The 27,657-nt window shown below is 47.0% G+C and overlaps 1 protein-coding gene across 17 annotated transcripts in view; it reads left to right on the forward strand.

Annotated features, from left to right (window-relative positions):
- Positions 1-2,658: 2,658 nt before the first annotated feature.
- CAMTA1 (calmodulin binding transcription activator 1) overlaps positions 2,659-27,657 on the forward strand; it is an 815,661-nt gene continuing 790,662 nt past the window's right edge. For 14 of the 17 annotated variants that reach the window (XR_009345329.1, XR_009345330.1, XR_009345332.1 and 11 more), the window contains exon 1: positions 2,680-2,834. Coding sequence is in view for 9 of the 17 variants with exons in the window: in XM_059137385.1 (XP_058993368.1) it covers positions 2,790-2,834 (45 nt within the window). In the remaining 8 variants the exon portion in view is untranslated. Of the gene's footprint in view, positions 2,835-14,108; positions 14,220-27,657 lie in introns of all 17 variants that reach the window. The other 3 variants (XR_009345331.1, XR_009345336.1, XM_059137393.1) reach the window with 3 other exon arrangements.

Here is a 27,657-nt window from a genome sequence, read left to right on the forward strand (position 1 = left end):
CTTTGAGAACTGCCATTTCTGTCCGAGTCTAGGGTGCTTGCCATAGGTGCTTTCCACTGCGACAGTCCTCCTTCTTTGAAGTTCTGGTGATTCATGAGCTCTGTGTCCCCATGGCACCTTGACCTGCAACCTCCTGTGATTGTCTGTGGGAGACACTCAACTTTATTTTATTCACCTTTATATCCTCAGGAAAGACCACAGTATCTGGCTTCCATTAGGCATCGGATAAATTCACATTTTAGTCTAAATACATGTTTTAATTTTAAAAGCTGTATATTTACTGGGGCACCTGGGTGGCTCAGTCGTTAAGCATCTGCCTTCGGCTCAGGTTATGATCCCAGTGTCTGGAATAGAGCCCCCGAGCCTGGCATCGGGCTCCCTGATGGGTGGGAAGCCTGCTTCTCCCTCTCCCACTCCCTCAGCTTGTGCTCCCTCTCTCGCTGTGTCTCTGTCAAATAAATAAACAAAATCTTAAAAAAAAAAAAGCTGTATAGTTATGACTATATTATAGAAAATAGGGACAGTAGAAAACAAAACTCCCCATCAGCCAAATATTATGTCTTGGGTGTATTTTGTATCAGTCTTTTAATAAAATACAGTTGTTTGGAGCTAGTAGCATACCATATATAATAAATGAACATCATAATTTTGAATTATTTTTTCCCCCTTATGTAGCAATGGTTAAGTTTTTCTTTTTGATGTCTGTGACTGCATATCCATCCTGTGGCCCTAACCCAACGTCCTAAGTAAATATCCAACATTAGCATGCTTAGGATGCTTCCAAATTGTTGTTGTAATAAATACAGTGATCCTGTGAGTACCTTCACACATACAGCTTTTTTGGCATTTAGTGTTATTTCCTTAGAATAGATTCCCAGAAGTAAGATTACTGGGTCAAAAGATGCAGACGTTTTTTATGGCTTTTAATACCTACAGTAAAATTGCTTTTCAAAAGGGTTATACTAATTTTCAATGCCACCAGCGCTTTCAGGAACGTTTCACTACCCCAATCGTCAACATAGGTACTATTAAGAATGTCGATTGATAAAGTATTGTACCCTAGTTGTCAACATTTTGCATTTTTTGAAGCTCATGAAATTAACGTTTGTTGAAGAGCAAGTGTCTAATACAAAACATTCTTTTGGGACATCTTTATTTCTGGAAAACTTGAGACTTGGGTACTTGTGAACACTAGGAAAAGAACGCATGTTGTTAGGACCCGCACAGAATTCACTTTGACATTCAGATCTTAACGCCCAAATCCTCCGACCCGGACCTCGCGCGGATTCTGCACAGCGGAGGGAGACGTTCCCGCGGCCAGCCACGCAGACGCACCCAGAGGGGCTGGAGTTCTGCGGCTTCTGCAACTTTTCTCCCCCCTCTAACTCGGAGGTGTCTGCCCTCTCCTTTGTTTCTGGCACCGCCTGCCCACGTGCGCCCGTGCTGAATTTCTCCGGCCCGAGGCCTCTCCCTCCCGGCCACCTCGCGCGGCTCCGGGCCGCTCCGTGCACCGAGCGCCGGCGCGCGGGGCAGACTCGGACTTGCAGGGCAGCCGCGGCGGCGCGGCCGTCCCCCGCAGGAGGCTCCCGACCTCTCCCAGGCGGGCCTCCCAGGCGCGCGTGCGGCGGGCGCCGGCAGCTTCGCGGGGAAGAGCCCCGACCGTGCGCCCGGGACGGAGGAGACTCGGCCTGCGTCGCCCTCGCGGCCGGCGCGGCTCGGAGATTGCCTCCGGCGGCCTCATCCTGGGACAGGCACTTATGAGTCATCGGCTCGGCGGGTCACATGGCCAACGTGACCAAAATAAAGTTTCAGTATTTTAAGCCGCTAGAAAAGGGGACAACGGAGCACACCGGAGGCGGGCAGCGGAAGGCGGGCACCGGCGGGCACGGGCGGGCCGGGCACCTGCGCGAGGGGCCGCGGCGGCGCGGGCGCCCGGGGTGGGGGGCGGGGCGCCGGGGCGCCGGGGCCGGGGCCGGGGGGGTAGGGGGTAGGGGCGGGGCCTGGAGAGACGCGCCCCTCCCCCACGGCCGGCAGCGACGCCCGGACTCCCGGGCCGACCGGCTCCGAGCACGACGCCCGGCCGACCTCCGCCCCGGGGCCCCAGGCCCCGCTGCCGCCCGGCGGAGGCAGGCCGAGGGATCCCGGAGATCCCGCCGCGTCCTCCACTGCCACAGGGACCCCACGCGCCGGCAGCGGCTTCCCCGGGAACGTCCTTCAGCCCCGGGAGCACGCGGGAAAAGCCCCAGCGCGCCAATGAGCGAGCGCCTTCCTCCTGACGGTCACGCTCGGGGGCGGGGCTTCCCTTCGCCGCTCCCGAGTTCCGGGAACCCCCTTTGATTGGTCTGGACGGCCTGGGAAACACTGTAGTAACGCCCAATCAAAGCGCCACGTCTCGGCCTCGAGGAAATATTCCGTGTCGGCTCTGTCCTAACTGGGCAGTTCTTTCCGGCTCTGGCCACTGGGAAGCTTTGTTTAGATCTGGAAGGCGGGCTTTCCTGGGAGTGGGTGGGGAGGGGGCGTTGGTTCTTGACCAATCCTTTCATTCCGTTGGGTGGTGACCAGCCAATGGGCCGGGCGGATAGGACGCTCCTCCCGGAGAGTAGTGAGACCCCTGGTGCGGGGCGATTGGTGGCGGGCACTATGAGTGGCAGCCTCACGGCCCAACAGGCGCAGTGCGTGGGCCGCGGGGCGGGGCCAGGGCGGGTGCGCGGCGGCGGCGGGGTGGCTGGGCCGGCGGCGGCGGCGGTACGAGGCGCGCGCTCGGGGTCCCGGTCGCGAGGAGGAGGAGGATGTGGCGCGCGGAGGGGAAATGGCTGCCGAAAACAAGCCGGAAGGTAAGAGCCGGCGCGTGAGGGGCCGGGGACGGCGCGGCGGGCGGCGGGACCCGGCCCCGCCGGACATCCCGGGCATCGGCGGCGCCGGGCGGGAGCGCGGGGGCGCGGCGGCGGCGGCGGTGGCGGGCGGGCGGGCGGGCGCCCCGGGCCGGGGAGGGGGCGGTGGGTGGGGGGGCGGAGCGCGGCCGGGTCCTGAGGTGACTCGCCGGGCGGCGGAGCGCGGCGCCGCACACCCCCACCCGGGGGCGGGCTGGGGCCGGAGGGGCGGGGGGCCGGCGGGCGGGGGCCGGGCCCAGCGAGGAGGAGGAGCCCGCGGAGGGAGGGCCGGCGCCTCCCCCACCCGGACCGGGCATCCCCGCCGCTCCCGGGCCCGGCGCGGCCCCCGCCCCCCGAGCCGGGCCCGGTGGGGGCCGCGGGGCGGAAAGTTTATCCGCCTCAGGCCCCCTCCGGCCCCGCGCCCCGCTGCCCCGGGCCGGTCCTCGTCGGGGGCACGGTCGGCGCTCAGCCCCGCCGCCGGTGGCTCTCGGGCGGCAGGGCCAGGCGGACTCCGTCCAGCATCACCCTGGAGCCCCGTGGGCGCCTCCCAGAACGGCAGGGGTCCCCGTGCTTCTCCCCGCCAGGGGGACCCCCTCCTGAGCGTCCCCGGGCAGAAGGGCCTCGTGTGACCCCTCCCCCTTCCCTGCCTGGGAAGGGGGCCTGCGCAGCATCCCCGCCCCTAGCAGCCGTTCCCATGCTACTCCTGCCCTTGCACCCCTCACAGCCAGGAGGGTGGGGTCTCCGTTTCTATGGCAAGTGAGGCTCTCCATACTCCCTTGCCCTTTACCTTCTGTGACCCTGATCCTTCTTTGGCAGAGGGGTCTGTCTCAGCCTCCTGTCTTCTCTGCAATCTTTTGGGGCCTCCGCACACCATCTACTGACCCTTTAGCCAGGACAAGGGGACTCGGGCTCCCCCTGTTCTTCTCTCACGCAGGGGGTCGTGGGGGCCTGGGCAGCTCTGAAGTCATTTCTAAATAGGAAAGCAGATACTTCTTCCAGATTAGGCATACTCTCTGCACACTTTCCCGGGTTAGGGTGAGCTCATTTCCTGAATACCCTTTGACTTGCCCTCTTTTTCTTAGGGGAGAAACTGGACATTCTAGTGCTCCTTTCCCCATTTGGCTAGCGCCCCTAACATGTTCTCTGTCCTCAGAGTTTCTTGTCCGGGTGAGGCTAGGGGCCCTGATCAGATGTAGGGCAGGGCTTCCATTGTGCCTAGTACTTGGGTAAGAGCCGGATATGGTGATCACCCAAGGATCCGTTTTTGCTTCCATTTCACTCTTGCCTCTGAGGTAGGGACAGTGTTCACCAGTTGACGCTTCCCCACCAAGAATGTGGTCTTGTGCCCTTGTTTTTGGTGTTCCCATCACTGTCTTCTGTGCAGTAAGAACCTGACTTACATGTACATCCTGCATTCAAGAGTTTTTGAACCTTCCCTGGAAATAAACTTCCCATTTCTTTTTTAAGAGAACCCATATCCTCCTTATGGCTTCTGTTTCCCAGTCAGCCATATTTAGTGAGCCTGTTACCTTGACTTTTTCTGATTTTCTTAAATTGTATTCATGTTGGCTGGGTAAGAAGAAGCCATATGCCTTTCCATCTAGAAAAGGGAGTGTAGACACTCATGTCGCCCACGTGCCGTTCGGGAAGGGGTTGCTAGTGTGCTTCTTGTTGTACTAGAACCTTCCTTTGGCCTCGTGTTGTCTCTCATGGGATCTGAACATTTTTTTTTTTTTTTTTAATCTTGTAGCTTTCAGGTGAGGGGAAAATTTGGGTGCTTTCTATTTTTTTTTTTTTTTTTTTTTTTTTTTTGCTGCTCTGGTTCTCTTTTGGCGAAAAACACGATGCCATGCATTTGTTTGTATATATACACATGTAGGTATGCATTAAAAGACAAAGTCACATCTGTCACTTACACACTGTAAGTTGGAAGGGTTACATGGCTAGCTCTGCATTCTGCGTGTACGTAGGGACCTTGACGTGTACCAGTATGAATATATATAACTGTTGTTGGTAACTCTTCAGGTTTAGAAGAATCAGAAAGCTCATTGATAAATGGCCAATTTTTACCACTCTCTCATTTGTTATTTGTACTGTACTGAATAAGCAGAATGACATCCTGAACGTTCCCCAAGTCCCCGAATACAAGAAGTGTACAGCCTTGCCGATGTACACCCAAACTTAGGCATCCTGAATTCAGGGGCAGTATTCTCTGCTGGATTTTTCGTAGGGTGAAAAGTTCTCATCTTGATGTCTTTACTGCTGGGTATGGGAAAGAGGTTTCATGTATTTGGGGCATCCATAGGAGGGGATGAGAATATGTGTTTCTGTGACAGAACTAGGAATGAGCAGCCATAAATATGTCGCTGTTTTATTTTGGCCATTTAAGTAATTGAGAGAGGCTGTACACATTAGGAAAAGGTACCTTTGGGAAGGCCTGTGACACGTGAAGGGTGGGAGGGGCTGTTGTCCAGGTTTGTCCTGAGTATCACAGTTTGCAGGTTTGGCTCTGGGGCAGGGCCATGGTGGAGCCTCCTGTAGGGCCCCACCCCCCTCACTGAGCTCGGAATGGCTGCTCGCTGCTGTCACTCAGCAGCAAAAAGTCTTACTTTTTGTCAGGCTGAGTGTGGAGCCTCATCCTCCCCAACGAGCTCGTCAGACTGAGCATTTGGACCATTAAGCATTTTTGGAGCAAGGAATCTCCACCTGGAGTACCAAGGAAGGGAGGTGAGGGGATTTGGAGAATTGGTCAGCATTAGGCTTTGACTTCGAGACTTTGCCCTTCAGGTAATACGGAGTTACCCGGTGGGCATAAAACCCACTGCCCCAAAGTAGCGCTTTTAAGCTCCATTTCCCTTTTTTCTAAGTTTTTATACTGTTGTTATTGTGTCTGTATCTAGACTCAGCTTGATGGAATTGTGTATTTTTAGGGTATGGTATTAATGACCTTTGGAAGAAGAGAGTTGAGTACCTGCTGTAGATGTTGGGGTGTTCGTAGGAGAGTGAGTGTTCCCATCTCACTTCCCGTCGTGGATCCTTTCCTGTCCTTCTGCCTACTGCCGACTGCCTCCCTGGGTCTCTCCTCTGCTAATCAGGTGTTCTGCACAACGGGCAGTGGGAGGACAATGTAAGGTTACAGGAACACACTTGAGGTTAGTGTGTAAAGTTGGACTCTTTGAGTTAAATGTGGTTGTGCTTTCCGTGTCATTCGCCCCATTGGTTACAGGAAATCAGCTTTTCCCTCTTCCTCTTCCATTGCACGCTGTTCTCTGGGCGTTAGGCCTGCCAGGATGGGTTCTCTTAAGGACTTTTCTTTCTTACATCTTTTTGTTAGAACATCACTCTCTCTCCACCTCCAGCTTTTCGGAAAAGGTTGGGTGACTTATGGGGCCTGTCTTCCCTTGTCTTCTTGAAGACTTGACTTCTCCCGCTCCTAAATGTTGGGTTTATCTGTCTCACTGGTTAGTGGATTCCTGGTGTTGACATGCGCACAGCAGCCTCTACTCAAGGTCAGGTTGGTTTGGAGTTTCCTTTCCGAAAGGGTAGGGCTGCTCTTGTTCTCCGAGACGTATTTATACATCTTGCTTACCCATGTGTTTCCATTTCTTTAGAGTTTGGGCTTCGCCACTGAAGTAGCCTGTTCAGTGTCAGGTGGCCTTATTTTAGTTCTCTTTTTGGGCTGGATGTAGCACATGTGCCTGGTGGGATTACAGTTTTTCTGACTGCTTCTGAGATAGCCCCTCTTGTGGTCTAACTTTTTTTTTAACCACTCTGTCATTGCTGCGGCCCGTTCTTCATTTCCAACTTCCCAGCGTTCAGGAAAATACCTCCTTGTGTGCAGTTGTACTTCTTCCCGATTTCCTTCTGGGAAAAGCAATAGAAGGTGATTCTCACATTCTCTTTCTTTCTCCTCGTAGTTGTGTCTTTTGCCTCCTTTGGGAGACCTTTGAATTTGTCCTTCTGGAGAGAAGCTGTTTTGGCCCCCGTATTCCATCACTGGGCGCATTCATTCTGGAGACAGTCGCTGAGCAGGGACCTGTGGTGGGGTGTGACTGTTTGAGGTCTCTCAGGGTAGATGACATTTCAGTGTCTCTTATACTTGTCTTTTCATATATTCTTTTAAGGAATTCTTTTCTGAACTTTAATTGTTTGGATTGTAATCTTACAAAAATATACTCAAGTGGTGTACTATCCCACTGAACTCTTACCCCTCCCTGTAGGACTGGGGGTGTTGGAGTGGGTGGAAGGCAGCGTGAGAGGCATTTAACAGCTTTCCCTCAGACTGTGTGTAGGGTGTATGTAGAAAAAAGTAAGGTCAATCTTCTTTTAAAATGGCTAGGCTTAACTTTTAGGTCACTTAGATAGACGGTAGGTTGGAATGCTTGTTTAACATTTGAACAGCAGCATACCAGGTATTGTATGGAACGTGCTAGGTATTGTGTAGAACATAAAATGAAATGCATCCTTTATAGGAGGAAGGGGTAGAAAAATAATTTCCTCTTAGGACAAACTGGTATGTTTGATATCCTCAGATAGTAAGAACTGTAGGAGATGCTGTTACATTTTTGCTGCCAAGTGTTCTATCTAAATTTATGCCTAATTGTAGTGACCATTCTTAGGCTAGGTATCTGATATAAATTATGACTGCTTTTGTTTATTATGTGACCTCTAATACTTTATGCTTTCTTTTGTGGTACTTTTATTTGTGTCTTGTCTTTTGGGGGAGTAAATTGCCTCTGATTATTTCTGGATATAGGTTTGGTATACGGAATGATGACAATAGTAATAAGAAATTAACCTGAAATGCACTTTTTTTCATTCTGTATTAAATCGGATTTCCCCTCCACAATGTTTGTAGAAACCAGTTCTAGTATTTCACGCTTAAGAACTCTCGTTTAGGGTTGTTACAGTATGTGGTTTGGCAGTGTCCTTTATTCATGTGAATATATGACTGAAGGTTTTTTTGTGGTGACAGGTGATGTTTGTTTCCATTATAACAGATCATTTTCTAAAATGTTCTGTATCTTCTAGAATCACTTATCCTGCCTGTTTTTGATGTTCCAGATGACCTAAGTCCTACCTCTTTTTCTTTCCCATATGAAGAAGTTTCCTTATTGCCCTTGTTATTATTATAAAAAAGTACCTGCAGGTCTATTGTATTTGTAGTCTTTCTGTCTTTACTAAAGGGTGATGCTCACCATTCCTTTTGTCCTGTAGTAAGGGGCAGCGTCACTCTGTCTCCCTAAGGCTAGAGGGATGAAATGGGGTTAAGCCACAAGGCCAGGGTTGATAGTAGTATTTGTAAGGGCATAGCATCCCAGGGTGAAACACTGTGTCCTTCTGGCATCTGGGACTCCTCATGTAGGATTTTGGAAATTTGTTTTTGCTGCATTTAGCCAGTTTTCCTTCTGTCTCGTTGGCTTGATAATCATAAATTTCTTTGGGCAGAGCCAACAAGTACACTACTTCATTGGGGACCTTCATTCACAAGGAAATGGGGGTCTTCTAATGTTACTGTCATATTAGCTGTAGTCTTTGGTGTTTGAGGGTGAGACCAGAGAGAGTTCCTGTGTTCTCCTTGTTTGTGCACATAGCATGAATAGGGTTGCGTGGTCATTCACTCTCTTTTGCAGGTTACAGTGTGTAATCTTTCTCTCCTTCTTCCTCTTGTTCTTCTTCTTCTCCCCCGCCCCCCGCTTTTCTTTTTCTTTTTTTTTTTTTTTTTTTGGTGCACCCGATCAGGTTCAGGATATAGGTTGACCAGACATTATCCAATCCCTGTATTTTGTACCACCCTTGGAAATAGTGTCAATCAGTCCTGTCATTAAGATGTGTTGCCATTCTGTCATATGTGATGGTCTTCCTTCCCATGGTATTTGGCATGTGTTGGTAAGGACAGTGTTTCTCTGTATATGTTGACAGTAGGCAGCAGTCCTGATTTTGTATATGGAGGGACAAAGTAAAAGGTGTTTTCTCCCCCCACCATCAGTATGATGGCTGTGTATTTCTGCGGATGTATTGCATCTTTCTGCTTTGAGCGCCATTGCATGTGGAAGGTCATGGGCCTCCTTGGATAAGGATTGGTAGTGCTTCCTGAGCATTTTTTTAGCTCATTACCCTGGACTGAAATATACTAGGTACCCCATTGCAAAGAGAGGCCAAGTGTCAGCCATATTACTTCCCTTTCGTCTCTCTCTCTTTTTTTAGAAGATTGTTTATTTACTTTAAACTAATAGACGTGTCATAAGGCGGAATGGCCAGAGATATTTTTTAAATGATTCTTCTGCATTCACCCTAGTATTTTGGTCATTCTTAATAGAGTTGGATGTTCTCTTACACACGAGTCCTTTACTCATTTGGAGAAAGTGCAGTCACGTTTTATTTTATTTTATTTTTTTCAGATTTAGCCAGGCCTTTCAAGTCACGTAATATATCCTTGCCTGAGACTTCCCAGAAAGTGACTGCGAGGGAGATGTGCTGATCTGGGGCTGTGTTCCTCGGTCTGTTCTCTGCAGTGTGGTCCTGTAGTTCCAAGTGTACAAAATGATGTGTCTTGAAGAACTATTTGGATCTGAGTTCTTAATGGTTTTAAATACGTTACTGCTTGGAGACCAATTAAGTGGCATTACTCTCACCACTAATTTTACTTCTAGTGTCATCTGAAGTATCTTCCCCCTACCTTCTCTCCTCCCCCGCCAATAAAAAATCCCCAAACCACAATCATAACAAAATCCCAAAAAAGCCAACTGTGAAGGCCAACTCTGACTGCCTCTGCTGTACAGTTTGTGTCACTAGCTTTGGACGTGTTGCTTAATTGGTGCTTTTTATGTATACAGTATTCAGTGGGGCAGCCGTGTGAGAGAGCCTCTGAAACACATAGCTTTTTCAGTCAGTTAGCTGCAGACCACACATTGTATCTTTCGTTTTTTTTCTTACCTGTCCCCAAGGTGAGATTGTGTATTTAGTTACTTAAGAACACTTGCAAAGTGGGTTGTTTTCCTCCTTTATTTTCATCTAACCATTGGAACGAAAACTGGGGTTTACTTCTCATAATAATAGTAAGTTACTGTTTTCCTACTTTTGTGTTCCCCGTCTGTGGGCAGATGGGGAGCTCACGCCCAGTAATGGCACTGGGACTAGGCAGGGCTCAGGCTTACTCTGTAGCTGACACATTGCTTTAGAGACGATTTCTACTCTAAGTGAAGCCTGGTGTCTGTAACACGTGATAAACCAGATGTTTAAGTTTATTTAATCTTTTTTACAGTATGCGTTTAACAAGATGTATCTGTGTGTTTTATTAGAATGATCTGCAGATACAACTGCAACTAAAAAACAAAGAGAGAAAAACAAAGCCTTTCTTTCTATTTTTGAAAAACAGGTGTTATCTTTTTTTGTTGTTTTTTTTTCCCCTTCATTGGAGTTGATTTAGAGTGCCAGGAAGCATTTTTGAAAGTATAGTAATACAATCAAGAATTAATTGTTTTGAAACTCAGATTTGGTTTTTAATTCTTGAAAGTTATTTCTGAGGACATACGTGCCCCATTGGTTTTCTGGGGTACTTGGATATCAATCCATTTGGAAGCGATAAAAAGAAATTGGTATAAAGTGTGAAATTATAAAATAGAAAAATGATGTGCTAGTGAAGAAATTACCCATTTATCATTGAAGATCATCTGCAGTGATGATAGGAAGTGTAATTTTGGATATTCTAAGGAAAAATGGGGTGTTGGCATGGGTACCATGTTGAAATTGGCACACACAGTTCTTGTCTGAAGAGTACTCCCCAACATGGAGATGCTTAGAAGGTAAAGAAGCTGATGGGATTGATTATTTTAAAATGTTAGGTGTTTTTTTCTCTTTTAAAAAGGTAATTGGAATAAAATAGCCCTCCTTAGTGAAGAAAATGTAAACTTTAATGGAAGTTCAGAATGAAATATTTAAAAAGTGAACATAAAAGATAAGGATTTTTTATTGCAAATCCACAAGGGGGTAGTGATGTTCTATCAAAGATATTTGTGGTGGAAATGTGAGATGATCTCTTTTAACATTTTAGATTTACAGATAAAACCGGTATGTTTGCATTTTAACTTAATAAGATCTTCTTTTTAAAATGTTTATTGGCAAAATTGTTTATTGCTTAAATTTAAAAAAAAAATCCCATTTTGGGTGAATGGCTATTTTAAGCCACATGAATGGTAAGGAAGAGAGGATGTCCTTGTAGTGTTGTGCTTTGCAGAGGTTACCAAGGATCTGGGGGTCACTTATTTTCTAAGAATGTAATAATGTAATAAATTTCCTGGGAAGTGTTAGGCATCTAGGAATCAGTGACGTACGGGTCCTTAGTAAAAGGATTTTGGGAAATTGTGCCTAAACTTTACATAAGTTTGTATTACTGGTTGTATTTTCAGCCCTGCCAAGAGATGAAAAATGTGAACAATCCACACCACTAGCCGCTTTTAATAGTTCTAAGTAAATCAAATTTTTATAATCTCTTTTTTTATTAGTTTATATTACATCATTAGATAAAAGCGTTTTTTTTTCTCCCCTCGCACATAAAAATTCTAGTAGCTTGCCTGAGGTCATTGAGTCCCACCCCATTATATTCAGAATTGGTTAAAATTAGGTGTGGTGTGTGGCAGTACCAGGTAATTTTCAGTGAAGAACTCAAACTGTTATCATGTGCTCTTTTTTTGAATGTGATGGAGGAAGATTTAAGGTGGGGATGGGACTGTATTTTACTTATTTAGAGACGCGCTAACCATATTTTTACAAAATACCACTTTTAAGGAGACCATGAAGCTCTTCCGTGGTTTAGAAGTTATGCTTGTTTGTGGCGTACACATTGTGCGGTTTTCATTTTTGGTCTGGGGACAAGGTCAATACCGCTTTTTCTCTTTTTCTCTGTTTTTTTCCTCCCTGTCCTGAGCAAGGGCTTCTTGTCTTTCATCTCCTTTCCTAAATGAGTGCTGATTTAACATCCCAAAAGGTCCACTGTTTCTTCACAGACTCCCCTGAGCTCTGCTGGGAGCTGAACTGTGACGTCAGCATTTTCATTCATGAATTTGCTCTTCTAACTCTCTTTTCTCGTTTTGTATTCCTGAGCTGACTTCTGGCACCTGCACAGATCAGTTTACCATTAGTCAGCCCATAAATCAGCGATAAAAGGTAACGCAGAAGATAAGATACGGGGCTGTTTTGATGGAGCTCTGGTTGCTCCTGCTGATTTCCATCAGTGTAGCTTGGACAGGGTTTCTGGCGAAACAGATTGAAACCTAAAAACAGTCGGTTTAATTACCTCATGATTTTGTGGGTGAGCTGCGTGGTGAGCACACTGACACTACAGTTTGGTTCTCCCCGAAGTTCGGCGCACTCTGCTGAGGCTCCTTTGGTAGAAAGTAGTGTTTTCGGCGGTGACTCGGGTGCACTGGAGCGTCTGCTCTGTTGCAGAGAGGTGAGGCCCGGCATTAAGTTAGGTTCTACTCCGAAGGCTTCTGGAATGCGTTTGGATGCTTTTGGGGGGCGGGGGAGGAGGGCGCGCTGTTGTTCTTGAAATATTTTCGGCAACTCCGCTGCTGGGGACTTGGGGACTTAGCTTTCCAGCCGCTGCGGAGCTGCTGTTCTGTACCCGCGGCCCGCCGGGGAGGGGGTCGGAGCCCGGCTCCTCTCCCCGCGGGCGGCCAGCGCACGCCCGGGGACTCCCTCTCGCTGTGGACCCCCGGTCCTCCTGCAGGGAGGTCGCTGCTTGTCATTTCGCACTGCGACGGAGCAGTTCCTGCAGAAATCTTATTCGGAGTGTTCCTCTGCAGGGCCGGGTTTGAGGCTGAGCCTCCAGCGTGTGGCATCTTCCAAGCCTCCTGTAGTTGATGAATGGTGAGCTTTCAGAAAGTTCATTTTCTCTGCTTTCTCGGGGGTTTGTTGACTTTCTAGATATTTAATTGCCAAGAAACCTTTGGAAATAAAGCGTGTTCTATTTAGAAACCCGTGTGGCTCGGCTGCAGCGTGTGGTTGCAGTGGCTGAGGCAGGCGGCGGCCATCTTGACCGGCGCCTCGTGCTGCCCGCGAGGCGGCGGCGTCAACCCCGTGGCTACTCAGGGGTGGCGTCTCCCGCGTCCTCCCTGGCTCAGGCTCCTTTAGGTCGCGCTGGCTGACCGGGAGCAGAGACGCGTGGTCTCTCGTTGAGCTTCGTCCTCTGTCCTTAGGTGCTCGAAGAAAAGAAGAGCAAGTAGATGTGAACAAGCATTTGAAGATGACTTCGTGTTTATCATAATTTTCCCTTAGAACGAAGACATTTAAAAATTATTTCTATATAATTTCTGCGAAGGAATCTGATTGCAAACACTGTTGAAGAAAGGAGTGTCTCATGGCAGAGGGTCTCTGCAGACGTGCCCTAACGTTCACCACTGTGTTCTGCTGCAGGACTGACGGACACTTGCGGGGTCTGACGTCAGCACTCGGGCCGCGCGGTGACCGCGTGCTGTCAGCCTGGCCGCGCTTCTGCCGGGTCCCGGACCGAGCACTGCTAGATGAGTCTTCCGCTCCGAAAGGCTTTGGGTGTTTGGGTGTCCTGCGTGGCTTTTAGCCCACGCCCGCCAGTGGCCCCCAGCTCTTGCTCTTCTCTGTCGCAGCCGGGAACCTGGCCGGTGGCACCGGGGAGCCCAGCTGACGGGTGATTCCTGCTGTTCTGGCCGCCGCTTGCGTGGGCCCCGGGCTAGAAGCCTCATCCCCGGGCTCCCGCAGCCCTCTCTTCTCACCAGGTTCTCCTTCATCACTCTTGGACCTGGCACAGCTTCTCATCCTGCTTTCCCTGACTCGAGGTCTTGTTCGCCGAGTTGGTTGATAATAAGTTTGAGACGATTCACGTGTTGGGTAGAGGGCTGTCCTGGTGCTGACTCCGAAGTCTCTTCTCGTCCTGACTTAGGCTGATAGACGGTGAAGTCGGATGTCAGGGCTTTGCCGTCGGCTGCTTCGCTGGAGTGCAGCTGCTCTGTCCTGTGTGACCGTGTCTCCTCTTTTTGAGGTACTTGCTCCAGGTCCAGAATTCCTATTGTTGGCTCAGGCTGTGGAGGAGGAATGTGAGCAGTGGTCACCGAAGGGCCTTCTTCCTGGCGTATGTAGAGGCCTTGATTTTTTAGGTCTAATCCCCGTCATAAATGTTTACCGTAAAAAATGGAAAAAAATGACTAAATTTGTTAAGGATACACAGCTCAGAAATGTTCCTTCTGCTTGGTTGTTCCCTAGGACACATTCAGCTCTCTAATGTGGAGGAGAGTGCACAGTTGGGAGAAGGAGACTTGCATGACATGATTACAGGTGAAGAGGTGTCTGCTAACCCAGACTTTTATGTTTAAGGTAGTCTTACTTATATTTATCTAGTTGTATTTTCTGGACTTGGTTGATAAAACTTTTATGAAATGTATGGATTGCCAGTAATTCAGTAAACATGACTCTTCTGTTAAGAAATGCGTGGAGGGGCATCTGCGTGGCCTAGTCCGTTGAGCATCCAGCTCTTGATTTTGGCTCAAGTCATGACCTCGGAGTCATGAGGTGGAGCCCTGTGTCAGGCTCTGTGCTCAGTGCAGAGTCTGCTTGTCCCTCTCCCTCTGCTTCTCCCCACTGCTCAGGCCCTCTCTTTTTCTCACATCAATCAATCAAATCTTAAAAAAACAAAAACAAATAGAAACTCGTGGATTGGGGAGTTTTGGCGAGTCTGCTAAAATCAATCGAACAGATCTTCTCCTGGATATACTCTTCCATATGCTGCAGGCCTGGCATTTGGAGAGGCCTCGAACATCATTTGGTTTTATTATTTTATTTTATTTTTTTTTAAAGATTTTATTTATTTATTTGACAAAGAGAGATCACAAGTAGGCAGAGAGGCAGGCAAAGAGAAAGGAGGAAGCAGGCTCCCCGCTGAGCAGAGAGCCCGATGCGGGACTCGATCCCAGGACCCTGAGATCATGACCTGAGCCAAAGGCAGCGGCTTAACCCACTGAGCCACCCAGGCGCCCTCATTTGGTTTTAGAAGGGTTTTTTTTCATATTTAAAAGTACTGAGGGGCAAGTTAAAGTTCCTGGTGTTGTCAACATTCTCTGCCCTATCCTTACTGTCTTTGCTGTTAGGAAATGTGCCGGTTGTATCATTTGCCTTGACAGAGCTTCTGATGGAGGTTTCTTCCTGATTTAATTTTATTGATAGTGGCCATTGTGTTTGAAAAGAAAGCTATAACAAGCAGAAGGTGGTGAGTGGGCACTCAACAATTTTGAAGTACTTGTTTATCTTCCTAGGGGTCCTCTAGAAATTGATCATAGATTACTTGACCAAATTCAAGGCCCAGAGATTTATTCCAAGCGTCCTGGGAGGCAGGGAATATCCGTCTTTCTCTACGGAGCCTGATTATTCTACATGTGACCCATTGCTGCCTGTCCGGGTGTCTTCTGATGCAAATCTGGTGATAGTGGCAACCTTTCTGGCTGGCTGAGTATCCTTGACAGCTGTTATCTGTCCTCTCCAGGGATTTTTAGTCTCCAGCCTCCGTGGCCATGTCTGGATTTAGCTGTTCTGGTGCTGCCCAGAGTGGTTGTGGGTGTTCCCTGCTACCTGCTTCACCGGCCGGCCTCAGCACCACCTCCATGAGCTGCTTTGCCCTTATCATTTGGTGAAGGAGCATAAATAGAGACCATTTGTTTAGAAAGAATGGACAAGTCATGGTTTTCAGAATGGTTTTAAAATTCAACAATGGTGAGTGGTGACAGTGTGCAACGTGTGAATGTACTTAATGCCACTAAATGGTGTCCTCAAAGAGGGTTAATTGGTAAGTTTTAGGTTTAGTTTACTACACACACACAGGCACACACACCACGCTCCAGGTGGGTTCAAAACCTAACGAGAAAAGTAGCTTTAAGGTCCTTACAGTAAATATTTGACAATATTTTTGTTATCCCAAGGTGAGGCGTTGTGCCTTAAATAATGTGTCAGAATCTCTCTCTCAAACACAGACACACAGAGTAAGTAACTGATGGTAATCAGGCCCTGAGTTCATTTCTACAGGAAAGTGAATGATGCTAGGACCCTTGATGTCACAGAGGTAACGGGCCCTACTTTAGAGCCGTTTTGAGGGCAGGGAACACAAGCCGTTGAGGTTAGTTCGGGGAAGGTGGTTTCTGTCTAAGAGCTAGGAGCGCTCTCTGCCTCCCAGGACAGAAACGGGAGTGCAGCCAGACGGTTCGGGAGCTGCGCCTGGAGACTCCGAGGTAGGAGGATTTTCCTCCGGAGACCCTGTGGGCTGAGCTGGGGTCTCTGCTGGGATGCGACGGCTCCCAGCTCTGCTGCTCCCTGTGTTTCTCCTCGCGGATGAGCTCTCTGCTTGGATGTGGCTTCCCTGTTCCACCATAGCCTGTTGTGGCTCCAGGCTTGGCTCCTGCATGGGCCAGTGCTCGCCATTGCCGGGCTCCAGTCCCGAGGGTTCGTAGTGGGAATACTCAAGACGGAGAATTGGACTGACTCCTCTCAGCCAGTCGCTTTGTTTCCATCGGCCAGGTGTTCGTCCTGGCCTGGCGGAGGAAGGAGGGTTGGTTAGGGCCTATCGGTGGTTAGGGTCTGCGGACTGCTCAGACGGGCGGAGGGGATTGTGTGAGAAGGTTCTGTCGCACCGGGCCCTGGCATCTCCAGTTCTGTCTCGGTTAGCGTAAGGAGAAAGGCTGTTGACTCCCAGATGGACTTCTTTTGTTCGGTTGCTCTCGGGAGTAAACTTTTAGAAGACAAAATGCTCACGGTAGCTGCAGATAGGAGGCTGGCGTCCTCAGCCTGCCCGCCGAAGTGTGTGCGGAGTAAGTCAGCCCCTGGCGTCGGAACCGCTGCAGGACCCGTGCTGTGACCAGTGGTCGGTCTTTGCCTTGTGTGGTTCTCGGGTAGAGTAAGGCAGCTTGAGATGTCCGTGTCATCTGAGGTTTTCCACTGGTCACATGCTTGGGTGGGCTTCCTCCCTGTTCTCTGCGCTGTGAACTGCTCCACTGGACAGCCTGGAAACATGCATCCTTAGTGAGAAAGGGAGACGCTACGTGGTGTGGGGGAAGGAAACAGAACGGCCTCTCTTTAGGGGTGTGTGGCCATCGGGACGCACACTTGTTTGGCTTTTCCTTGATCTGTCCAGACCAGAGCTGGTTTTTCTTGGTTTATCATGCTGGCAGGGGCACGGCTGTAAGGGGCCTGCAGTGCGCATGCCCTCAGTGCTCTGCAGCTGCCTACTGATGGACGCCTCATGGTGATGACCGTTGAGTATATTGAGAAAAGCAGTACTTAGTATGTTCTGCTTAACAAGAGAGTAATGTATGTAATGATTGATTGATTGATTGATTCAGTAGGCTCCAATGCCAGCATGGAGCCTGATGTGGGGCTCCATCTCATGACCCCGAGATCAAGACCTGAGCTGAGATCAAGAGTTGGACTCTTAACCGACTGAGCCACCCAGGCACCCATATAATGTTTCATTTTTTATTTTTTTAAGATTTTATTTATTTATTTGGCAGAGAGAGAGATCACAAGTAGGCAGAGAGGCAGGCAGAGAGAGAGGGGGAAGCGGGCTCCCCGCTGAGCAGAGAGCCCAATGCGGGGCTCGATCCCAGGACCCTGAGATTATGACCTGAGCCGAAGGCAGACGCTTCACCCACTGAGCCACCCAGGCGCCTAGTATATAATGTTTTAAAGAAACATAAAACCATCAAAGTAGTTTTTAGTAGTTAAAGGGATTTGATTCTTTTTTATTTTATTTTTTTGATTCTTTTTTTAATAACTTTATTGAGATCTGATTCACCTATGATAGAATTCAAAATTCACCCTTTAAAATATACAGTTTAGTGGTTTTTATTATATTAACAGAGTTGTGCAACCGTCACCACTATCTTATTCTAGAACATCTTCACCACTCCACAAGAAAACCTCTGCCTGTTAGTAGCAACTCTCCATTCCTCCCTCCTCCCTGTTCTAGGTCATCATTCATCTACTCTCTGTCTTTATGGATGTGCCTTTTTTGGACATTTCATATAAATGGAATCCTACAATGTGTGGCCTTTTATGACTGGCTTCTTTCCCAAAGTACAGTGGTTTTAAGGTATGTCTATGTTGTAGTATATATGAGAACTTCATTCCTTTTATGGGGGAATAATACAGTACTCTACAGTTACAATACATTTTGTTTATTCATCAGTTGGTGGGCATTTGAGTTATTTCTACTTTTTGGCTATTGTGAATAATTCCACTCTGAACATTTGCATACATGTTTTTGAGTGCATGTATGTTTTTGGTTTCCTTGGGTATATACCCAGGAGTGGAATTGCTGGGTCATGAGGTAACTCTGTGTTTAACTTTTCAGGAACTGCCAGACTGTTTTCCAAAGTGGCTGCACCATATTACATTCCCACCAGCAGTGTTTGAAGGTTCCAGTTTCTTCACATCTTTGCTAACACTTATTTTGATTATAGCTGTTCTTGTACATATGAAGTTGTATCTTCTCGTGGTTTTGATTTGCATTTTGCTAATGGGTAATGACTTCAGCATCTTTCCACGTGCTCATCAGCCATCGTGTAGATGAGTTAGAGTTAGAGACACGTTTGTTCAAGTCCTTTATCCACTTATGACTTGAGTTCTTTGTCGTTTGGCTTTTGGGTTGTAGCTGTTCTTTGTATATTCTGGATATCAGTCCCTTACCAGATGTGCAATGTGCTGATATTTTCTCCCACTCTGTGGATTGTTCTTTGACTTTTGTGATAGTGTCCTTTGAAGCACGAAAATTTTTCAGTTTCAAGTTCAGTGGATCTGGTTTTTCTTCTGTTGCTTGGGCCTTTGGTGTCATAAGTAAGAAACTGTTGCCTAACTGAAGGTCATAAAGATTTATACCTGTGTTTTCTGAGATTTATAGTTTTACCTCTTACATTTAGGTCTGCGATTCATTTTGAGTTAATTTTTGTCATTTTGTGAGGTTAGGAAGGCTTCCAACTTCATTCTTTTGCATGTGGATATCCAGTTGTCCCAGCCTCATTTGTTGAAAAGACCATACTTTCCCTGCTGCAGTTTCTAGGTATTCTTGTCACACACCAGTGTGCCAGAAGCATATGGATTTCAGTTGGGAGTCTTGATTCTGATCCATTGATATGTATGTCCATTCTCATGCCAGTACCACACTGTCTTGATTACTGGTTAAGTTACGGTTAAGTTTGTAATTACATTTTGAAATTGGGGAGTGTCGGTCCCCCAACCCTGTTCTCTTTCAAGATTGTTTTGGCTATTCTGGTTCTCTTGAATTGCCATGTGAATATTAGGATTGGCTTGTCAGTTTCTGCAAAAAAGCAGTTTTGATATCAATAGGGATTATGTTAAATCTGTGGGTCAACTTGGGGAGTTCAAATCCTTTTTATGAATCCAGCTCTGCTGTTTGCTTTGGGAACTGCTGGTAACTCAAGCAGCAGAGCATCTTACCTTAAAAAGAATATTGTTTTAATTTATTAATATAGTAGGCCGTCTTGGTGGAAACATTGTAATTCACTGTTAGGCTGGAATTGGACTCTTCAGGTTCCAGGAGAACAATTAGCTATTCGTTTAAGCTGTAGTTGGCTTGGGTTTGTGTTTTTTCGGTGTGAAAGTTTGCTGATACCTTGCATGATTTGAAAAAGATGTGGTATTCTGCGTAACACGCATGATTAATAGAGAATTAACAGATCCCAGATACGAATATTTAGTTACTCAAGAGTTAGAGCATATTACAATGAGATTGTGATATTAAAATTTATGTAATTGTTATTGTCACGTCTGTCAGAAGATAGTTTAGGGTCTCGAAGTCCTGTGGGGGCCTTGTGACCATCAGTTATTGTTAATTCTCCTACATCCGTTTGGTTACTTAACAAGTAAAAATAAAGTGCCATGGGGTGCCTGCCTGGGTGGCTCAGTGGGTTAATCATCTGCCTTTGGCTAAGGTCATGATCTCAGGATCCTGGGATTGAGCCCCTCACCCCCCAAATTGGGCTGTTTGCTCAGCAGGGAGCCTGCCCCCCCCACCCCCCGCCCCGCCCCCGCTCTGCCTACTGGTGATCTATGTCTGTCAAATAAATAAATAAAATCTTAAAAAAAAAAAAAAAAAAGTTGCCAGGCACAGAGGACACACACGGCTTCTGTCTTCATGGACCTGGCTGGGAAACTGACAGTAAAGGTGTGGCGTGCCATGAAGAACTCTGCTGTGAAGGCGAGTGTATCATAAAGGGATTTGACTGACCCGCAGGATTGGGGGAGTCTTCTTGAGCTGAGCTCTGGAGGAAAATGGGAATTAATTGAGGGAAGAATGAGGAAAATAAGTTTCTGGTAATCGGATGAGCTGGTTATATTCTTTTTTTTTTTTTTTTTTTAAATATATAGCTTTTGAGAAAGAGCATGTGGAGACTTGACTCTGCCCCTTAAGTGCCCTGTAATGCGCAAGTAACTTAACCCTTCTGAGCTTATTTATGTAACGTTTTTTAATCCTTTGAGGGAGTGCATAACCATTTTTATTTAGAAATACTTAAATGAAAATTTAAATTTAGGCTTTTGATTGATTGTATTTATAGAATCCAAAAATAATAATTTTTGGGGGGTCATTTTTCCATCGTTGATTACTTAGGAATGCAGGACTAGTAAAGTGAATATTTTCCTGAACATTTTTCCTAGTCTTTGGAATTGGGATTCACTTCAGTTCATACATACTCCAGAAGCTTCTGGTCTGCAGAGGAGCAGGTATGGATGTGACTGATTCAAGGCAAGTCATACAGAATGCTGTCATCAGGCACTGGGGGGAGCCGGGAAGACTTCTTGAAGGAGGTAGAATTTGACCTGGCATCACTGACAGGCAAACATGGTAGTTGGAGGAGAAATTCCGAGCAGAGGGAGTGAAACAAAAAGGCACAGAGCCAGGAGAGTACAAGGGGCGGCTGGAATGCTGTGTGTATGTGGGTAGATGAGCCTGGAAAAGTAGGGAGGGGTCAGGGTGTAGGGGGTTGGAGAGTCAGACTGCAGAGTCTGGTTTTTATTTTGTCTGCTCTGGGAGAGGCTTTGAGAGTTTTGTTTTGTTTTTGTTTTGTTTTTCCCTTTAACAGTAGAGTGGGATTGACTGGATAAAGTCAGTTCTCCTTTAAGTTGCTAAGAAGGGCCTCCTGCTTACGTCTCCAGCTTCCTGGCCAGTCTCCGGCCATGTGACGTTTTTGTAGATTCTGATTGGTGGGGGCATAATGTTTTCTCTTTTGTACTTGGACATTGCCACTGTCTGGACTGAGAAGCTGTACCTTCCTCCAGCATACATGTACACAAACTCAGACATGTGCTCCGCTCTGCCGGCTTTCCTCGTGCTCTGGGTTTCAGCTTCAGGGAGCTTGTCCAAGAAGCGCCTTTGAGCGTCCCTCTCTTTTCACATGGGACTGCGTGCCATTCCTGTGTGCACCCGCAGCACTGCGGTTTTCTCATGTAAGCACGTTTGAGTTTGTATTGAAGTTGCTCCTTTATTTCTCTTTCTCCCTCCATTAGGCATCTTTAGGCAGAGACTGCAGTACCTGGCACATGGAATGGGTTTAGTAAATGTCTGTTGGTTGAATGAGTGAATGAATGAAGAAGAAGAAGGGCTGGCTCTGGGAGAAAGTAGCTTCCGGCAAGAGTGTCCGTAGCAGAAAAGATTAAGTGTGACTGAACTATCTGTGTTTGTGAGAGACAGAGTCTTGTGGGCCTTAAAGGATGAGAATAGTTGAACGGGACTCCCAGCTTTTGAGCCTCCACAGCTGAGGTTAGGGAAGGTCACTAGCCAAGATAGGCAGTCCAGGAGGACGTGTTTTGGGAGACTGGATACAAATGTATCGGTAATCTTTTAGATGCAATACCTAAACAATATGACATTTCAAATGTGGGTCCAAAATTGCATTGCATTTTTTTCTTCATTATTGAACTCTCAGAGGGGAAGGGGGCCCTGGTGATGGAGTAGCCTCCTTGGCACAGGGCAGGTGGTAGACCTGGAGGGGCAAGTAGAGATACGCTGGCATAGTCTCTGGTAGAGCGTATAAGCTCCGTGAAAGTAGAGACCTGCTTTGTCTTGCTCATTGTTACATCTCTTTGCCCAAGAGCAGTGCCATTTGGTTGAATGAATGAATCAGTTCAAAAGAATCGGAAGACATAGTAGTGAGTGAAATTGTCGTGGGAGAAGAAGGGATGTAGGAGAAGAAATGTGCCACCAGAGGGGAGAGGACCAGTGGCCCCTGAGAGAGAAAGGTCAGAGGTAATAGAATAAGAAGAACATACATGCAGAGGTTTGGAAGGAGGTTATAGGTTGTGATGCTGTAGAGAGTTTGGGCAGAAAGACGACTAGAAAAAGTTACCGATTTTGTCAGTTTGGTAGTGAGGTGAAAGAATGAGAAGGAGATGGGGCGGCAGATAATCCCTTCAGAGGCTGTGGTGATAAATGTGGAGTGTTGATGAACACGAGAGTGACACGAGAGATGAAGTCTGAGCTGAGAAGAGCGGTCCCTGGGACCTGGTGGACCACAGAGGTACACATTATCTGTTGCTGCTATCATGGTTGCCACGTACTAGTGGCATAGAACAGGGCACCCTTATTCTATGATCCAGTGGATCCTAAGTTCAGTTAGGGCTCTGCTACGTCTCCTGCCTCGCAGCCTGCAGCCAAGGGGTTTGGCCAGGGCTGTGGTCTCATCTGAAGGCTCGACTGTGGGAGGAAACTCGGAATTCCAAGTCCACACGGTTTGAAGGATTCCCTTTTCTGTGGGCAGTTACACTGAAGGCCTCTGTTCCCGGCCCCATGGCCCTCTCCGGCTGTGGCAGCTTGCTTCTCAGAGCCAGCAAGGGAGGGAGTCTGCTAGCCAGACAGAAGGCACTGTCTGTGCTGCCTGATCACGGAAGTGATATCCTGTCACCTGTGCCCTGACCTGTGGGGCGGGAGGAGGTCACTAGTTCAGCTGCACACTCAAGGGTAGGGGTTACACAAGGGTGAGTGTTAAATGTTTAACATCAAGAGACAGGGTCATGGAGGGTCCACCATAGAATTTGTCCACCACAGTGCGGAGGGACAATGGCACGAGAAGGCATAGGGCTGTTCTTCAGAAAGAGGCCTGTAGGATGCAAATGGCAGGATGGGAAGTTTTGGAGGTGGAGGTCCAGGTGAGTGTTCGGATACAGTTGTTGGTGACATTTCGCAGGAGACCTTCCCTGTCCTCTCTCTGTCCCTTAACAAGGTGTGTAGGTGCCTCTTGAAGAGCTCTTTCCTGTTAGACAGATTAACAGACTGAGTTATAATTGCCACCGATAAACCCTCCTGCCTTGCTAAAATTGGATAATTTACCACCAGATTCTTGGTCAGCGGTGGCATCTGCCTTGCTTGCCATAGGATGTTAGTGAGGTAACTCACATGGAAGTGTTTTATTGGATGTAGAGTGGTGTGCAGACAAAGCTGTTAAACTGTGCCTTCTCCCCCAGCCCCAGGTTCAGTAGGATGTGCGGACTTTAATGTACATTTTGCTTGTTAACATGGTTTGTTATGTTGTACCTAAGTTATTGAACTGGGCTTTATTTAATACTGTGCTATTTTTAGGGCCTGTAGAGTAGTGTTTGCTTTTGTGATAAATGACCCCAAACTGCTGTACCTTTCAAGCCCTTGTATCCAGTTTTTATTGTTTGTGAAAAATCTGTCCTTGCTGTCCCTTGTCCCTCTTTTGCTTCTAACGATCTGTCAATTTCTAGGTATCCTTTCCCCCTTCTCATTTGTTGTTTCTGATCTTCTCAGGGCTTGGCAACCTGATAATTAAGCTTATTAGAACTGTGAGTAGTTTAATAGTAATCAAGCTAGGAATACGGATCAGAGAGCTTTCCTCACAATGAGGTGTAGGAGCTTTTGTGCGTGGACTTTGTAAAAAACTCTTTTGGCCTCAGAGTGTGTCTTGGCTTCCTTCCTAGCTCTGGCTGTGTGCGGATTAGGTGAGGTTCCCACATAGCTGAGTTCCATTTGGGGGAGTGCGGCTGCCATTTTCTTGGCATACGCCTCATTGTTCTGTTATGAGAAACAGTGTCGTTCTCCCCTTTAGTTTTGATGAGGTTTTAGTTTTTGGGCAGTAGCAAGTGGTGATGGGTGATGGGTGGTTTGTAGTTCATGGACCAAAAATACTTAAGGGGGTGTGGTACAAAATCTTTCCACTGGATCAACATCTAGGCCTGTGGGGTCCTGCAGTGCATTTCCTCGGTAGTCTTTGGGATGCTGAATGCCCGGCTTAGGTACTCGATATGCTGGGGTATCCATCCCTCAGTGTCTGCGTTCGCTTTAGCTTTTCTGTCAGTGTGCCTTGTGTACTTTCTCTGCCCAAACTTCTGCACTGCCTCCTCGTGGAGAAGCCTTACTGGGTCCTTAGGGAGAAAGCCTTTGTTCTCGAGGAGACAACACAGGAGTGTGTGGGAAGACCTGCTCCAGGTTCCTGCTCTGCTCCTTTGTAGCCAGTGGCCTTGGCAAGTGTCTGTAGCCATGCTGTGGTGTCTCCTTTTCTAGAATAGGCATCCTGTCTGCTCTGCTACCTGCTGGGGCCAAAACAGGATTTTATGTTTCTCGTACGTAATATCAAATGCCTTGTTTATTGGGCTGATTTTGTTGGTATTTTATAGTGCTCTGTCTTAGAGGAGGTAAAAAAATTATCATTAGTGCTAGTGATGATAAGTGCTGCTAAAACAGTGTAATTTTAAATTTTATATAGTTTTTTTCTGAGTATGTTCTATTAGAATCTGTTTGTACAACTGTGGACATTTAATAAGTGCTCTTTGATTATTTTCAGAATATTGAGTATACTGGCTTCCTAGCCAAATTAAATTTATGAAAATTCTAATGATACTGTGATTCACATCTAGAAAGAATAATTTTTTTTTCATTCTGAAATCACTTTAAATACGCTTTACATGAATCTCTGGTAATAGCGAATCAATTAATGTGATTTCTCAGGTCATAAATCAGGCTTGATATATTGTATTATTAGTTCCTGGGTAAGCTTCTTAGAACTTCAGCTGTTTTGTGGTCTGTTTTAGCTAGTTGTTTGCTTTTGAACTCAATTCTAGGTGTTGAACTCAATTTGAGAGCCTAAAATGGTTTCTGCCCCAATTACCTCAGAGGTTAGGGCTTCACTTTTTTATTGAGCCGGCCCTGGTAGTAGGGAGTCAGCCACCTATCAGATGGCTTTCCTTTTAACTTGAGTACATACTTTAATTTCGTCTTTGTCCCACAGGAATGTTGTAAGGGTTATTATAGTAGCACCTATGGTATATTTTAATTTTCTTGAAAAGAGGTAATATGTGAGCACAAAATATTTTTGTCTTGCGCTGTCTACTTTTTTCCCCCCACTAACCTTTAAAAAGGATAAAGTCACTTGTGTTTAGGGGTACAGTCTCAGAGATCATTAGCCCGATTTTATGGACTGTCTCCAGAGCAGGGCCTTTGCCAGACCTTGTGCTCCTTGTTTGGCAGGCTGGTTCTCTTGCCAGAAACGTTTCAGTATCCGCTCTCTTGGTGTCTGTGAACCCTGTTGAGTATTTTTAACCCTTAGTTCTTTCTGAAGGGGTTGAAGTCGCTTATCGCTTGATTGTTAGGGGACTAGAGGATGGATGGCAGTTCCAGGCAGCATTAGGGGTGGGAGAGAGAGTGGCTGTCCTGTATCCCACCATCACCATGGTAAGACATGGGGCCACTCTTTCGCTCTTCCATGAGCTTCTGGGAATGTCGTTCGTCTGGGAAGTCAACCATCATTTGAGCTTCCTTTGTGTGCCAGACATTAAGTATTAAGTACTAGAGATCCTGGGACCAAAAGCCAGACATCCCTTTAAGGATGTCTTTGAGATAGTCTTATTTTGAGTATGTTAGAAAAATACTTACCAGACAAGAAAAACTAGTAGATTGGTTTTAGCTGCTGAATAGCCTGAGGGATTAAAGGTGGAGTTGTAGGTTAACAGAAGGCATTTCTGAAAGGAGTGATTTCTTCTGTAATTAAAAAACCCCCCACGCAAATGCATTGTGCGAGAGGCTGCTAGCTGATCAAGAAATCCATCTCCTCTTCCTGGGCATGTAGCCAGACCACATTTCCCAGCCTCTCTTGCAATTAGGCGTGGCCATGTGGCCAAATGTTAGCCAATGGCGCGGGAGCAGAGAAGTGTGCCACTTTAGGCCTGGCCTGGAAAACCCTCCAGGCATGGTGTGTGCCCTGTGTACAGTCTGCCCCTGCTGAGGCAGAAGAGCCTGGTGACCCGAGGAGGGTGCCGGCTCCCAGAGCTGCTACTTGGAAGGGAGCCCTCTGCTGATCTTGAACACCTGTTTTGGACTACACACCGGCAAGAAGTAAATATTTATGGTATTTGAGCCATGATACAGTTTGCTCTGAATAGCCTTCCTGACTAATCTAGTCAACACTGGTGAGTGTAGTCAAGTGCTAAATATTTCGGACTCTGCTTCAATTTTGACTGTTTATAGGTCGTGTTATATGCAACGACCAGTGAATTTCAAGAATCAGTTGAAGTCAGGATAAAATATCTGGCAAAAGTTTTTTAGTGTATCATTTCTACTGATACAAGTTCTTACGGTTCAGTGTGGCCTCCCTCTGTCTTTGATTTAATGAGCTGTGTGGGGCCTCACTTGGCTTTAAAGGGACTCTACGGAGACTTAAACATTCAGAGTCCTTATTTCAAAGAACTGTAAATACAGTTTTCATCATGCAGCTTCTCTGTTCAAAAGCCTCTAATCACTTCTTATTATGTAGCATTTTGTTTCATTTATTCCAGCATCCCAAAACTCTGTGTCACCCCCTGACCTGGGCTGCTGAAGGGCGCCCGCACCTCCAGAGAGTGTGCTAGGTACACAGTTATGGAGTTTCTGTACTGCTATCATCTGCTCCTTTTAGCCTTTAATAAATCATGTATTGTTTCTTCATTACACTTTTATAGTACTGTCTGCTGGCAACTCGGTAGAGTACATTTTGAAGGCAGGGAATATATTTAATAGAGCTGCTGTTTCTCCCCTCTTGGGCACTTCTAGAGATGCTGGACACTTTGTTAATTGAGTAACCATCCCTGTAGTTTCTTTTAATTATTTTGCTTGAATTTTCTAGTATAGTTTTGTATTATATTTTGTGTTAACAGACAAATGTGCTTTTTTAGTCTGTTAGGAGTTCTTGGAATTATGGAGGAATGTTACAACTGGAAGGATCTTTTTAAGTGAATTCTTGATCTTTTAGAAAAACTTCCAGTTCCTGATACACAGGGTATGGCCCTGCATCATGGCATGGGCATCACCCAGGGCCTCTTAGAGGCACAGGCAGGGCCACGCTCAGACCTGTGAATCAGAACCTGCGTTTTTAATAAGGTCCTCAGGTGACCCTCATGCACATAGAAGTTGGAGAGTCTCTGTTGAAGGTCAGCGTCCCATTTTACTCTTGAAGAAACTGGTTAAAGTAGTTGCCCAGAGTCACACAGCTGTTTATTTTAGTGGTTCCCGTCTTTGGATACATCTGGGGATCACTTGGAAACATTTCAAAACTACTGATGCCTGGGTCCCAGCCCCACACAGTCTGACTTAGCTGGTCAGGCTTGCAGCTTGCATCAGCATTCAGAAAACCTCCCTGGATGACTGACTCGCAGCCGAGCTGGGAGCTGCTTATCTGGTTGGTGAGAGAAGCCAGCTTTCTTGATGCTTCGGTCAAGGAGGCCTTTTACTCCGCATGGGTAAACATTCAGAGATGTTTTCCCCACCTGA

This window comes from Mustela lutreola, chromosome 10 (assembly GCF_030435805.1).
Source record: "Mustela lutreola isolate mMusLut2 chromosome 10, mMusLut2.pri, whole genome shotgun sequence".
Classification (NCBI taxonomy): domain Eukaryota; kingdom Metazoa; phylum Chordata; class Mammalia; order Carnivora; family Mustelidae; genus Mustela; species Mustela lutreola.